The sequence below is a fragment of the Theropithecus gelada genome, chromosome 7a, assembly GCF_003255815.1.
Source record: "Theropithecus gelada isolate Dixy chromosome 7a, Tgel_1.0, whole genome shotgun sequence".
Taxonomy (NCBI): domain Eukaryota; kingdom Metazoa; phylum Chordata; class Mammalia; order Primates; family Cercopithecidae; genus Theropithecus; species Theropithecus gelada.
Genome location: NC_037674.1, coordinates 52380491 through 52397032, shown reverse-complemented (window position 1 = coordinate 52397032; position 16542 = coordinate 52380491). Strand labels below are relative to the sequence as shown.

The 16542-nt window shown below is 38.6% G+C and overlaps 1 protein-coding gene across 2 annotated transcripts in view; it reads left to right on the top strand.

Annotated features, from left to right (window-relative positions):
- The window catches only part of SCAPER (S-phase cyclin A associated protein in the ER), a 583444-nt gene that overhangs the window by 510971 nt on the left and 55931 nt on the right, over nt 1-16542 (top strand). For both annotated transcript variants that reach the window (XM_025390645.1, XM_025390644.1), the window contains one exon: nt 11001-11156. In XM_025390645.1, the coding sequence (XP_025246430.1) occupies nt 11001-11156 (156 nt within the window). The remainder of the gene's footprint in view (nt 1-11000; nt 11157-16542) is intronic.

Below are 16542 nucleotides of genomic sequence, written 5' to 3'. Positions count from 1 at the left end.
AAAAGTCAGGAAACAACAGGTGCTGGAGAGGATGTGGAGAAATAGGAACACTTTTACACTGTTGGTGGGATTGTAAACTAGTTCAGCCATTATGGAAAACAGTATGGCGATTCCTCAAGGATCTAGAACTAGATGTACCATATGACCCAGCCATCCCATTACTGGGTATATACCCAAAGGATTATAAATCATGCTGCTATAAAGGCACATGCACACGTATGTTTATTGCGGCACTATTCACAATAGCAAAGACTTGGAATCAACGCAAATATCCATCAGTGACAGACTGGATTAAGAAAATGTGGCACATATACACCATGGAATACTATGCAGCCATAAAAAAGGGTGAGTTTGTGTCCTTTGTAGGGACATGGATGCAGCTGCTTCATGTATTTTGAAACTCTGTTAGACTGTTATGTCTTTCAGATGGCCCTTTTATTATTATTCCTCTTTATTCGTGTTAAATACTCCTTGCTTTGAAGTCTAGTTTGTTTAATATTAATTTCTCACATAACTGTTTGGTCTTCTCCATCCTTGACAATTTTTTTTCCTTTAAGCACTTTAAAGATATCATTTCTGGCTTCCATCATTTCTTATGAGAAATCAGCTTTCATTTTTCCCTGTAGGTTGTGTATTTTTTCTCCTCCACCTGCATTCAAGATTTTTTCTTTATATTTGAGTTTCAGCAGTTTGACATGATCAGCTTCAGTGTAGTTCCCATTGTACTTACTCTGCTTGAGGTTTTCTGAGCTATTTGGATGGTAAATTGATGTTATTCCACCAAAACAGAAATCTGCTGTCTTTAACTTTCCACAAAGAAAACTCTGGGTACAGATGGCTTTACTTCTAAATTCTACAAAGCACTTAAGGGAGAAATAACACCAATAATACACAAACTCTCTCAAAGGAGAGGTGGGAATACTTGCCAGCCTGTTTTATGATGCCGGTACAACCTTAATACCAAAATCTGACAAAGATATTCCAGAAAAGAAAATTACAGATCACATTCCTCGTGAACATAAATGTAGTAATTGTTAACAAAATATTAGCAATTAAATTCAGCAATATATAAAAGGATCATGACAATATGAGATTTATTCTAGGAATGCAAGATTAGTTTTAACATTTAGAAATTGCCATATTAACTTATCAAGAACCATGAAAGTTCACAGATTTTACCCTTTTTGCAGGCTAACAAGTTAGCCCACACAGTTTCATGGATGCTGGCAAAAGATACATGACTCCTAGTCAGAGACAAGGGACCTTATTACTCACAGACAGCAAGCAATTTGAACTGTATGTTCTCATCAGTTTTTCTTACCCCCAGGTCCCACAGAAACAACACAGGGTGGGCCCACATGGATGTTGCATGTGCATTAAGTTTACATCACAGCTTAGGAAACCCCCACAATCTTAGGAAACCCCAGTCTTAAAAATGGGCTAAAAATAGACCTGTTCAACCTTTGCCTGGGAGGTAGACATTATCTTTACTCTACTGGACAGCCAGCATACCTGACCTTTGCTTTAAAGGATGACATGACCATTTTCCAAGACCATTCCCTATACAAACATTCTGGAAAACAGTCTAGAACAAAAGCTGTTAGTTCATCTGCTCACAAGACATGCAAAAATGTGAGACTTTTTGAGGATTATCTCCTGGCACTGACCTCAACAAAAGGAAACTATGATCATCTTAGTAGATGCAGAAAAAATGAAAAAAAAAAAAAAAAGTGACACCACTTCATGGTAATAAAATAAACAGCAAATTAGGAATAGATGGCAAAAACAGCTAAATCATCCATAATAATAAACACTTTTCCTTTAAGATTAAGAATACACAAAGACTGTTTACCCTCATCACTTCTATTCAGCATTGTATTGAAAGTTCTAGCTAGTTCAGTAAGAAGTAGAAAAAGAAAAGGCATAAAGTTTGTAAAGGACAAATTAAAACTATTGTTATTTGCAGTCTCATGATTGCACATATAGAAAACTATGTAATCTACCAAGAAAAAAAAAGACTATTTAATAGAACTAATAAGTAAGATTTAAGCAAAGTTTGAATATACAAATATAACTTATGCAAAAGTCAGTTGTATCACTATGTATAGCAGAAAATAGAAATCAAAATTTAAAAAACAATACCATTTATAAAAAGCATCAGAAAATATCAAATACCTCTGAGTAAATCTCATGAAAGTAAAGTAACACCTCTACAAAGCATTACTGAGAGAAACTGAAGACCTAAATAAATGGAGATATATGTAAATGGATCAGAAGACTCAATATTGCTAAAACATTATTTTTCCCCAAATTAATTTATAGACTCTATGCGATCCTAATCAAAATCCCAGCAGGCTTTAGAAATAAATTTACAAGTCAGCTCTAAGATGTCTATGGAAAAGGCTCTAACACAGCCAAAACAATTTTGAAAAAGAATAATAAGTCAGAGGACTTGCCTGATTTGGGGACTTACTATAGAGTTACGCTAATCAAGACAGTCTGGTATTGGTATAAGATTGATCAATAGGTCAAAACAGAATTGAGTGCACAGAAATAGACACACACAAATATGGTCCTATTATTTGGGGTGGGGGAGCTGATTAGGCTTTGGAAAGAAATACACTATTTTTTAGAGCAGTTTTTAAAGTTTACAGCAAAATTGAGTGGAGACTATCGAGTATTTCCATAAACCCCTGGCCACACACATGTACAGCCTCCAGTAGCCCTCATTAGAGTGGTACATTTGTTACTGTCAGCGAACCTACATTGATGTCGTTATCACCCTAAAGTCCATAGTTTACATTAAGGTTCACTCTTGGTGTTAAATATCTTATGGATTTTGGCAAATGTATAATGACGTATTCATCAGTACAGTATCATATAACCCCATCCATTCATTCCTCCTTTCCCCACAACCTCTAGCAACCTGTCATCAGTTGATTTCTGATCAAGGGATCAGATTAATTTAATAGGGAAAGGAAAGGTCTTTTAATGAATGGTACTAGAACAACTGGATATCCATATGGGAGAAAAGTAACCTCTTGTTATATACAAAATTAATTTGAGATGGATCATAGATCTAAACACAAAAGTTGTGACCATAAGACTTAATAGCTACTTAACACGTGGAAAGATACACAAATAGCTACTTAGCACATGGAAAGGTGTTCAGTATGTTAGTTATCAGGGAAATGCAAACTAAAACTATACCAAGGTACTATTTCAAATCCGATAAAATGACTAAAATTAAAAAAGACTGATGATACCAGATGTTGGTAAGGATATAGAACAACTGGAGATCTGATACATTGTTTCTGGGAGAATGAAATGAAATGACCACTTCGAAGAACTCTTTAGCAATTTGTAAATTTAAACACATCTATTCTATGACTCAACAATTCTTTTTTTTTTTTTTTTTTTTTTTGAGACGGAGTCTCGCTCTGCCGCCCAGGCTGGAGTGCAATGGCCGGATCTCAGCTCACTGCAAGCTCCGCCTCCCGGGTTCACGCCATTCTCCTGCCTCAGCCTCCCAAGTAGCTGGGACTACAGGTGCCCGCCACCACGCCTAGCTAGTTTTTTCTATTTTTTTTAGTAGAGACGGGGTTTCACCGTGTTAGCCAGGATGGTCTCGATCTCCTGACCTCGTGATCTGGCCGTCTCGGCCTCCCAAAGTGCTGGGATTACAGGCTTGAGCCACCGCGCCCGGCCGACTCAACAATTCTGCTGTTAGGTATTTACCCAATAGAAATGAAAACACATGTTCACAAAAAGACTTTCCCATGGATTTTCATAACAGTCTTATTTATAATAACCAAAAACTGTAAATAACATATACATCCATCAACGAGAGAAGGAACAAACAAATCATAGCATACAGGTTGAGTATGCCTTATCTGAAATGCTTGAGACCAGAGTGTTTTGGATTTTGGATTTGGGTGGGGAGGGGATTTTGAGTATTTGCGTTATACTTGCTAGTTGAACATCCCAAATCTGAAAATCCAAAATCTGAAGTGCTCCAATGAGCATTTCTCTTGAACATCATGTTGATACTCAGGAAGTTTTGGGTTTGGGAGGATTTTGTATTTTCAGGTTGGGCATGCTTAACCTGTGTTCATACAGTGGGATACTAATCAACAATAAAAAGAAAGGAATTATTGTCCCATGCACCAACATGAATAAATTTAAAAAACATCATGCTTAGCCAGAGACAGATATAAAAGAGAACGTTTGGAATGATTTCCTTTATATGGAGAGAGGAAAGGATTGGATAGAAAACAAGGGAACTTTCTGTTATGATGAGTATGTTCCATATCTTGTTTTTATTGATGGTTATTTAGATTTATGTAGTCTTCAAAACTTGTCAAACCAAACACTTAGGTTTTGTGCATTTATTATTTGGAATGCATCTTAAGAGAAAGCAGTTGATTATTAATCACAATGAAAGCAGAAAGGACAAAGGTTATCACAAATGTGATTAGCAAGGAGACAAGAGATGTGAAGGATAGACAACAGAATTAAAATGGTGAATAATTCATCTTCTCAAATAAGGTAACAGGAGAAGTACAATAGAAAAAAAAAAGCAAGAATAGAACACTTCTAAACTGAAGGAAAACATTCATTAGCCATTAGCCGTATATGAAGGAACCAACTTTACTAGTGGGGTAGATATAAAGAGGCTGAGACTCAGGTCAGGCCTTGTTTCTAATATCACACAATAACTTAGCCTGATAGGATGTGACCTTGACCAAACTATAGCAGTAACAGTTACAGTGGAAGCAAGAAAGATTTAGGACTATGTTAGAGGTGGAATTAGCTTCTATCTACCTCAGCCTTGGGCCTTGTCTACCTGATGAATTCATTTAAAAATATGAAGATGCCACCTCTTTTGAGAAGCTAACCCTGGCCCATTAAGCCAAAATTTGGCACTTCTGCTGTATGGTAGTAATACTTTGAACATACCTCTATTATAGAATTAATCATAGTAACGTGGAAATTATGTGTCAGCTATAATGTTAAGAGGTCCTTAAGTTTAGCATCAGCATCATACTTAGAAATAATTGAGTGGATGAATGCATGATTTCAAATGGTTATCTTAAAATTTCTTGTATTACTGTGAGATGAATAATGACATCCATTTGGATAAGAATAGTGGGAGAAGGAGATTTCAGAGGAGATAATGAGGTTTTATTTGAACATACAAATATAGGGGTGCCTTGGGACCCCCAAGGGAAAATATAAACTAGTACTTTTAAGACAGAAGTTCAGAAAAGAAGTAGGCCGGATGCTGTGGCTCATGCCTATAATCCCAGCACTTTGGATGGCTGAGGAGGGCAGCTCGCTTGAGTCCAGGAGTTCATGACCAGACTAGGCAACATGGCAAAACCCTGTCTCTACAAAAAAAAAAAAAAAACTAGCCAGGCCTGATTGCATGCACCTGTAGTCCCAGCTACTCAAGGAGGCTGAGGTGGGAGGACCCTTGAGTCCAGCAGTGAGCAATGATTGCATCACTATACTCCAGCCTGGGCAATAGAGTGATACCCTGTCTTTAAAAGCAACAAAAGTAGGCCTTGAGATAGGTTTGGGAATTATTATTAACATATTGAGGATAGTTGAAACCATGGAATTGCATGAATTTACTAAATTTAGTTCAGGGATAGAACCCTAATAAGCAACATTTTGGTTGGAATGTGAGAGTGGATAGGTAGACAAGGATGGACAAAGAAACAATAACTCACTTTAATTTTTTTTAATAGATTCAGGGGGTACATAATACAGGTTTGTTACATGGATATATTACGTAATGGTGAAGTTTCGGCTTTTAGTGAACCCATCACCCAAATAGTGAACATTGTATACACACACACACATATATATGTATATGTTTCTCAATATCCCTTTCTGTTTGTAAAGTTCAATAACAGAAAGCTGCAGAGGGACTCATTTTAAATTTCAAATGGCAAAGCAAATGGAGAGACCCATTTACTGTAGCATTTACAGCAGCATGTCTCTTTCCCAGGATGTGTGTTCCAAGACTAGGAAGTTTTCTACATAAAGCTTTTCATCCTGGGTGTGGTAATAGTCTCAGCATTATAATTTCAACCTAATAGTTACAATGCAAAAGATATGTTGCTTTTGACCCCAGTATTCATTAGAAAATTCCATATTCTTCGCTCAAAACTGTGAGGTTGACAAAATGAATTTCTCTACACTGACCTTTTAGAGCCATTTAGTTTAAGCATCTTCTTAGCCAGTGATTTAAAGATTGTCCATGCAATTTTCAAGACACAGGCAATTTAAAAAAACATTAGTCTGACTCATTAGTAGGCACCATAGATGGCCCAGTAACCATAGGAGATGATACTCAGAAAGGACCAACTACTCAACAAGTGGTTGTTTTAGTTTGCCTTGGCTTTACAATGCTTTTTATCTCTTCACTCATTTTGTAGTCTTTCTGCCTTTCTGGCTATTTCAAGGTCAGTACGGGAAACCTAGCTAAGCCATTTTCATCTTGAGACTACATGGTTTTGAAGCTAGACCTCAGTAAGAACCAAAAAAATGCCACAGAAAAGCAGTGAATTCAGTGCAAAGGACCCTCTTATCAGGAGTCAGAAAACCATAGAATGTTCCAGCTGTCTTGCTTGAGCTTATGCGTTGCCCTCCTTGAGCATCAGTCTCCTTGTCTATCAAATGGGGATAGTCATACCAACTTCCACATAGTGAACTGGATTTTCTCATACCTTGCTGGTGAGACTATAAATTTATTTAATGTTTCTTGAATATAATGTGGCTATCTATGTCAAGAGCCCTAAAAATATGCATACCCTTTGACTCAGTAATTCCACTTGTGGAAAATAGTCTGAAATCTGGCAAGGATTTCTACTCAAAATGTTCGGCACAGCATGGTTTATAATAAGGAATATTGAAAACAACCAAAAGTTGCAAAAATATTCCACTGGTAGAATATTATTCAATCATTAAAAATTACGTTTATGTATCCAGTCAGACCTCTAGAACCTAGATCATTTTACAGGAAATAAATAGTTCAAAAAAATGTTTTGTGACACCACAGGGATATAATCAGTAAAAGTCAACTTGTGGGAAAGTGTATAGGATGAACAACCAGGTTTCATCAACAAATACATACATTTTCAAAGGGGGTTTAAAAAGGTGGAGGGTAGCTAACAGATTAAAAAGAGACTTAAGTCATATTAACCAGTCACAATGTGTGGTTCTTGTTTGGATTCTAATTTTTTTTAAAAAAAAGACATTTATGGTACATTTAGAAATTTGAACACCAGTTATTTGATGGTATTAAGGAATGGTGATTTTTAGATGTGATAATGATGTGGTTTTGTTTTTTTAAGTGATTTTTTTTTTTTAGAGATAGAAATGGAAACATTTACAAAGGAAAAAATACGCCTTGGATTTTCTTAAACTTTATACAGGATGGGTGTGGACAGATGGGATTGGCCATGGATTGATGGTAGTCAGGGCTGTGTGATGAATGCATGGGTATTTGTTATCCTCTTCTGTCAATTTTTTTTAAGGTTTATGTTAACTTTTCAATAATACAGTTTTTAAAGATTTAAAATATAATGGTTAACCAAGATATTTTAATGACATAGAAGGGGCCTAAATTGTCATTGAATGAAATTCAGTATAATGTCAATCATGTGGAGAAAGAATCAAATAGAAAAACATGAAAGGAAAATTATCAAACTGGATTGTCTTTGAAAGGTGAAATTGTGGCCAACTTTTTCTACTTATTTTTCTGCTTTTCTTTACTATATAAATTTCTTTGATGAGCCTATGTTACCCTTATAATCAGAAAAAAAACAAGTTTTCACTCTGGTTAGAACTCTTTTAGAATCTTAGCTTGAAATAACATAAGTAAAACAGCATAGTAAAATGACTTGTGTACCTGGGAAGGTCAAGGTTTGAAGTAGATGCCGAGGTCTAAGTATAGTAATGCACTGCATAATGACTTTTCAGTCAACAACAGACCACATATACAATAGTGGTCCTGTAAGAATACAATACTGTATTTTTATTGTACCCTTTCAATGTTTAGATATACAAATACTTACCATTGTGTTACAGTTGCCTGCATTGTTCCCTGCAGTAACATATTGTATATGTTTGTAGCTTGGGAACATTAGGCTATTCCGTATAGCCTAGGTTAGGCTATACTATCTAAGTTTGTATAAGTACACTCTATGATATTTGCACAATGACAAAGTTGCCTAATAATGCAGTTCTCAGAATGCGTCCCCATATGCCATTACAGCTCTGTTTCTTTCAGTTCTACTTATCTCTACTTGGCTATATTCTCTAAGCAGATGTTCTCCATGTAACAAGTTGACTACCAGCACCCCCACAGTTACACGTTTTAGTTTAGATATCCTCAGTGGAAAGAGATTTTTCCTATGGTCATATATTAATCCCACAGAAGATGTTGAGTGGTCCTCCCTAGGTCATATACTCATCCTGGAACCAGTCATTATGGCCAAGCTGATGAGTACTTTGACTGTCCTGAAGCACATGCTCACTCCTGGATTAGCAAGAGGGTAGCATCTTTAACAAGGCCCCCAGGACCATATGGAATAGGAGAGGAGAATGTGCTGGGCAGATAAAAACTAAAGCTTTCACAGTCTGCTCCCTAATGGTATTCTTGGGATAATTCATTGGGATGATTAAGATGAAAAACATTGTATTCTATTTTGTTTGCTAATGTGTGTGTGTGCGTGTGTGTATAGACAGGGTCTCGCTATGTTGCTCAGGCCACTCTCAAACTTCTAGGCTCAAACAGTCCTCCTGCCTAAGCCTCCCAAAGTGCAGGGATTACAATTGTAAGCTACCGTACCCAGTCAAAACACTTGATTTTTTTTTCTTCAGATGGAGTCTCACTTTGTTGCCCAGGCTGGAGTGCAGTGGCATGATGTTGGCTTACTGCAACTTCGACTTCCTGGGTTCAAGCGATTCTCCTGCCTCAGCCTCCTGAGTAACTGGGACTACAGGTACCAGCCACCATGCCTGGCTAATTTTTGTATTTTTAGTAGAGACAGGGTTTCACCGTATTGGCCAGGCTGGTCTGGAACTCCTGACCTCAAGTGATCCACCTGCCTCGGCCTCCTAACGTCCTGGGATTACAGGTGTGATCCCCCATGTCTGGCTACAGACAAAACACTTTCTAAATCGAAGAGTTCTGTGCAAATGTACAAGCGAGTTTTTAAAAGTCTAATTTTGTTAAATCAGATTGTAATAAGATTCTCAGTGTGTACATATATCAGTCTATCAATTTCCTTTATTAGAAGAGGTCTGGTGGTCATCATTTCATATTTCCCAATTTTAAAACTGTAGGAGTGCTCAGTAGCCCAGGTAGATACATTTTCTAATGTAAAAGATGAAAGGAGGCATTATTTTGTGTCTTCAAAGTAGTAAACTTGGAATGGCTCTAAACATGAATTACTCATCAGTTTCTCCTTCCTTTTAACAAAAACCTGTGTTGTTAAATGAATAGTGGTGGGGCCTGTAGTGCACTTACACACCAAAACCTCAATTCCTTTGTGTATATCTCTGAAAGTTAACATGTTGATTTGCAGAACTGCTATATTTGCAGTCCTACCCTTCTCATACATGTCAGTGCAGTAGCATTGAATTCTAGGCCAAGGTTGATTTATCTACAAGGTCTTTTATAGTCTTAAAATATTCTTTTCAATGATTGCTGCTCTGTGGATTAATAAAAGAGTTACTATTGTCAGTCCAGTTTACAAACAGCTCTAGAAAACTGTTTTTTGTACTGAAAAGATGGAAATTATTTCTTAAATGTTATTGTCAACTCTCAGGACTGGTACTTTTCAATAAAAGCAATTAGATTCTCACTGTTTGTTATGCTGTTAATGGTGATGGAGTCTTTAAAAATAGGGAACCTACAACTGGCTTTAGAAGTTTAAGTTGTGGCCAGGCATGGTGGCCCATGCCTATAATTGTAGCACTTTGGGAGGCCAAGGCAGGAGGATCACTTCAGGCCAGAAGTTCAAGAAGAGCCTCGTCAGTATAGCAAAACCCCATTTCTACAAATAAAAAATAAAAAATTAACTGGGTGTGGTGGTACACAGGTGTAGTCCCAACTACTTTCGAGACTGAGGCAGGAAGATCTCTTGAACCCAGGAGGTTAGAGTTGTAGTGAGCTATGATCATGCCTCTGCACTCCAGCCTGGGTGACAGAGTGAGACCCTGTCTCTAAAAAAAGAAAAAAAAAGTAGTAACAAGGGTGGCTGGGTCGAATCATTGTACTATATCTTCTAAATCTTGCATTGGGGCTCCCTAGTAGTTTAAAAAGGAACGCTTTTTAAGAGCATAAAGGGGCCAGGCGCGGTGGCTCAAGCCTGTAATCCCAGCACTTTGGGAGGTCGAGACGGGCGGATCACGAGGTCAGGAGATCGAGACCATCCTGGCTAACACAGTGAAACCCCGTCTCTACTAAAAATACAAAAAACTAGCCGGGCGAGGTGGCGGGCGCCTGTAGTCCCAGCTACTCGGGAGGCTGAGGCAGGAGAATGGCGTAAACCTGGGAGGTGGAGCTTGCAGTGAGCTGAGATCCGGCCACTGCACTCCAGCCCGGGCGACAAAGCGCGAGACTCTGTCTCAAAAAATAAATAAATAAATAAAAGAGCATAAACATCATTATAAATCATTTCACTTGTTGTTAGACTCTTCAAACCAGTAAGAATGACTAGACAATCATTTTCATTCATTTTTTCTTGAAAAATAATATTCAAATAACCAAAAGAAAGAAGAGAGAAAAAAATACTTACAGAAAGAGCTGATTATTCAGGAGTAAATCTAAGGAAATTCTTACTTGAGATGCTTTACTCAAACTTGTGTTGTGTGTGCTTGTTTGAGGGGTCCAAGCCTGTGTATTGTAAGATTCATCACTGAAGGTGAAGATGTTGCTGGCCTATTCAGATTGATAACATGCATTTCTCCCCCACATCTAGCTACGTGGTGAACATGGGTCTGATTGACAAACTGTGTGCCTGCTTCCTCTCGGTGCAAGGCCCAGTGGATGAGAATCCCAAGATGGCCACATTTCTGCAGCATGCCACAGGACTCTTACATGCAATGTGCACATTGTGCTTTGCTGTCACTGGAAGGTAAGGCATCTACTTGATCTCAATCTAGACTCAACTTTTGGAACATCTCCTGAATTTTGCCCATTCTAGGGTCATTTCATAGGATTTCAAGTGGTCATCTTGGCCATCTTTCCTCTTTGTTCTTTCCCCATCATTGGCTTTCTATATTGAGATGTATATTACTTTCTCATTTTTCTGGGCCACATACTCTTGCCAGTCTTTTTTTCCTGTTGGTGTCATAAATTTGACTATCATTGCTGGAAGAGACCTAAGAGGTCATCCAGTCCCTCTTCCACTGAGATCCAGAGGAGTCCAGTGATTCTCCTTCAGTCATTGAAGGAAACAAAGCCTAGACCAGAACAAGCCAAGCCCTCAGCCCTACAGAGCGTAGCCTGAAAGTGCTCATTACCATCATTCATGTGCTTTCCGTTATAGGCTCCTAGGTTTATTTATTTTCGCTCTGTCCCTTCTTCTAGAGTACTTCCATGAATAAGGGAAGGGAGCCATCTAAAACAATAGGTCCCTGAAGTCACACATGACCCATGGGCATTGTGAAAGCCAGTGTACCAGGGACTACTACTGGCCTGGCTGGCTATTTAGACTACCCCATCCCATCCTACCCCATCCCACCCTGTGGACTGTCCTCAGAAACAATAATTCTCTAGGAAGGACACAAGTAACCCTCTGGGTCTTCTTTTCTTCTCCCCAACCCATCCCTCACCAAGTAAGAATCGTTGATCATAGTGCCTCCATTTTTCTGATAGGAATATGACATATCCCTTAGGCATATTGAGGATATTCAATCAAATTTCTTATAATTAATTCTAAACAGCACATATGTGTTACCTATTTTTTAATTATGTGTTTTGTATTTTTAAGAATTTGTCAATTTGAAGCTTCTAAAGTCAAGCTTCTTAAGGAAATATTATCCATCTACATTCAATGTTCACAGAATACCAGTAACTATATTCAGAACATTTTAAGAGAGGGAAACTGTATTCTGAAATGAACATCCTCAACATTTTTTAGTTCATTATACATAGGACCCCTAAGCCCACCTATCCTTCCTTACTCTTACCCAGTCCCTCACCACCAGTCACATTCTAATAAAATTAAGACTGTCTAGAGAAGTCAACAAAGCCAAGCATGCCTGTATTCAGTGTTCCAAGTTAGTCTCTTCCCATCAAGAAATGTAGACCAAGCCTACCTTCAGTGAGAGCTCAGGAAGTGACTGTTTGTGGGTCTGTGACCTAAGTAGGATCCAGTAGTAGCATGCTACACAGAGGCTGGCATACCAAACACTGTCCATCTGGAACAGTGGCATCTGCCAGCTTGGAGGCCACCATGCTGCCCAGCTAGTTACTGTGCAATGGCCAGGCCCCTCCCTGGAGGTCTCCTCTCAGGCAGGAGACCTGTGCTGACCTTGTCTTTTCTTGAACACATAACATTACATTACAAACCTGCCAGCATCTCAAGTCTGCGTCACCTGTATTTTCTTGAATCCAGATCAATATCACAAACATAAGCGTTTCCATATGTGATTGCTGTACAGTCTGTGGGCTTCAGCTTTCACTTTCACACAGATTCAGTCACTTGAAATCTATGGAATTTAAAAGAAACCTAAAGGTCATTCACCATCACTTGTTTTTTGTTGGAAAAGCAACTGAGCCAAACTGACTTGAATCAGGACCTGAGATTTCTAGCTTGGTGCTCCTTCCACTTGACTTTATATGATTCAGGATGTAGGAGCATATATTTTGTTTCTTTGAAAATTTTCTCAATTATATATGGAACATGGAAATAGGATCTTCTTCTCTTTAATGCACACAATCATGCTCTTGTTCTCAAGACACTGAGCATCTGTCCTGTGCCAAACACCAAGTTAGGTAGGTAATAAAGATACTACCCTCAGGGAGCCAAGAGTCTAGTGTGAGGTCAGACTTATAAAGTAATAGTTATAGCAGAAGAGAATTTGCACAGAAGAGGAAGTAAAGCACTTACAGAGGAGGTCAAAAAAGGCATCCATAGGCAGAATCCAAGAAAAGTGGAAGGAAAAATCAATTGAGAAAAAGGACATGATATGTACATTATGTGGTATACCAGATGTTATTGGTGCCTTTGGTTCACCTGGAGGTCATCTGCCAATGGCTTTCTATATTTCTCTGCCTCAGGACGTTCTCTGCACAAGGAGCTATTTGCTAGAATGCAGAGGAGTTTAACGCCTCTATTAGTGACCCTCAAACAATAAATTGGTGGATAATACCCCCACCTCCCTAATGTTCAGTAGTACAATTCTGAGTATATTCTGTACAGTTCTCACAGGATCCTCAGCCCTAACCTGTTTTTTGTTTGTTTGTTTGTTTGTTTGTTTGTTTGTTTTGTTTTTGAGACTGAATCTTAGATTCTGTCGCCCAGACTGGAGTATAGTGGCACTATCTCAGCTCACTGCAACTTCTGCCTCCCATATTCAAGCAATTCTCCTGCCTCAGCCAGCTGAGTAGCTGGGATTACAGGCACAGGCCACCACTCCGGCTAATTTTGGTATTTTTAGTAGAGATGGGGTTTCACCATGTTGGCCAGTCTGGTCTCAAACTCCTGACCTCAAGTGCTCCATCACCTTGGCCTCCCAAAGTGCTGGGCACACCTGGCCCATAACCTGTTCTTTAACACATCCTTGATTTAGTTTTCTCCCTTCCCTGTTTCTCTTCTCTTCATCCTCACAATAATCTATTTGCACCCATATTTTTTTTTCAGGATCTGCTTTTAGGGCAGCCCAAACCAAGAGATACGGACATACAAGACTTAGTGTCATGTTTAGTTTGATGTAGCTGTGCAATTGGGCAACTGGGGAGAGCAGCAGGACATGAGATATTAAATGAGCTCCATAAATGTTAGTTCTTGGGAGGTGCAAAGGGCTACAAGAGCTAGACTAGAGCTGTCGAAGGCTGCTAAAGTTGCTTGAGAGGGAGGACAGGATCAAATTTCTGTTACAGAATGATCACTCCTACTAAGAAACATAGAGATAACTGGAATGGCACAAGCCCAGAGGCAGAAGGATTAGTAAAGAGGCTTTTGCATAATCCAAGTGAGACATGTTGAGGGCCAGTAAGGTCAATGAAAATAGAGATGAGCAAATACATTACGAGGGAGTAGAACAAATGTAGGGGAGATGGCATAGGGTTTCATGGTGTGGGGGGTGAAAGGAAGGGAAGCATCTAGAATGACTCCCAGGTTTCTAACTATAAAATTTTGAATGGTAGATAGCAGTCTCCAAATTAGGAAATATTTATAAACAGTTTTTCATAGTGGAAATATGAGTTTGGTCCTAGACATGCGTAAGGGTTATTATATATGATACAAGATTATCATATACATATACATACATGTATATGTATAAACTTTGGTCTACTTGGATAATCTTTAGGCATGCCTAGGACCAAACTTATATTTCCACTAAGAAAAACTGCTTATATTCTCAAACTTGGAGACTATACTGTCTACCACTCAAAATTTTATGTTTATTATATATTTATACATCCGATAAATTATGTTTACACATCTGATACATTTTATTTAAAATTTTTAATTACTATATAATTTATTTTATTATGTATATGAAATATAATTCCTTCTATGTACACATACAACTGGATTTTAAACAGTGATTTACTCTTGATCGTTTTTAAGAATTCTTAATCTGTTTTTCTCCATTATAATTTCCTTCTCTAACCTCAATTGCTTAGCAAACTTCTATTATTAGGACTTACTACAAAAACAGATTATTCTAGAAAGAAGGTCTAGGTGGTTTCCTGGCTTAATTTACCTAGGAAATTCTTTGCAATATCAGTGTAAGCTGCTTCTCTGAAAGACCTGAGAAAAATGACCCCTCATTGTTGTTCTTCCTCTCAGCCTTCAGTCTCCCAACATTTCCTGAACACCACCAGACCACAGGTATACAGGGAGTTTTTTCTACCTCCTCAGATTCGTTTACTTCTGATATTTACAGATTGTTTTCTCCTGCTTATTTCTTCATGAAAAGTATATTTCTAAACTATAAATCACAGTGATAAGCATTTTGTTGCATGCGTTAAATAGAGTTTCCGCTGTAGGTCATAGGCATGTCCAAGAGGAAAGGTAGTGTGGTTTTTGCTTTATTGGAGTAATTCACGTAATGTCTATTTTGGCTACCAGAAGCTAACCAGAGCCAGAGTCTAGGAAGGCTTTGTCCTCATAGCCCTTTTGTGACAGGAATGAAAGAGGAAGAGGAGCTAGAGAGGGCTTCAAAAATTGCCTCTTGTGATGGCAGAGCCTGAGATAATTAAGGGGACTAATTGATAGCACTGGGCTTTGAGTAAACACTGCAGTCTGCCGGTGGCCCAGCCTTTGTGATGGTGATTACTGCTAGTCTGCCTTTGCAATACTCTCCTATTGTGCCCTTAATCTTCTAATTTTTACCTAGGTTTTCTTTTTTCTTTCTTTTCTTTTTTTCTTTTTCTTTTTTTTTTTTTTTTTTTTTGAGACAGAGTCTTGCTCTGTCACCCAGGCTGGAGTGCAGTGGTGCCATCTCAGCTCACTGCAACCTCTGCCTCCTTTGTTCAATGTATTCTCCTGCCTCAGCCTCCCAAATAGGCGGGATTACAGGAGCTTGCCACCATGCCTGGCTAATTTTTGTATTTTTAGTAGAGATGAGGTTTCACCATGTTGGCCAGGCTGGTCTCGAACTCCTGACCTCAGGTGATCCACCCACCTCGGCCTCCCAAAGTGTTAGGATTACAGGCCTGAGCCACCTCACCCAGCCAAATTTTTACCTAGGTTTTCCAAAACACATTTTGGACGTCAGAATTTGTGCTGTTAGTCTTTGCTTCAATTTGTGATAGAAAAGCAATAGCTGATGACTTGTATCAGGTTTAGTTTTGAAAAATGAACTTGAATTTCTTTAAGTAAAAGTTGAAATTCTGATCCTCTGATGAAAGGATTGATTTTATGTCAGAATTGCTCCAGAATTTTAATATTGTTAAAAATTATTATTAATCACTTAAGCAAAATTCAACAGTCTGTAATGGGACTCTCAGAAATGGGTATTTCTGGCCAGGTGTAGTGGCTCAGGTAATCCCAGCACTTTGGGAGACTGAGGCGGGCGTATCACCTGAGGTCAGAAGTTCGAGACCAGCGTTGGCAACATGGTGAAACCCCATCTCTACTAAAAATACAAAAATTAGCCGAGAGTGGTAGCAGGCACTTGTAATCCCAGCTGCTTGGGAGGCTGAGGCAGGAGAATTGCTTGAACCCAGGAGGTGGAGGTTGCAGCGAGCCAAGATCACACCACTGCACTCCAGCCTGGGTGACAGTGTGAGACTCCGTCTCAAAAAAAATGAAATGCCTATTTATTTGGCCTTTACTATTAACA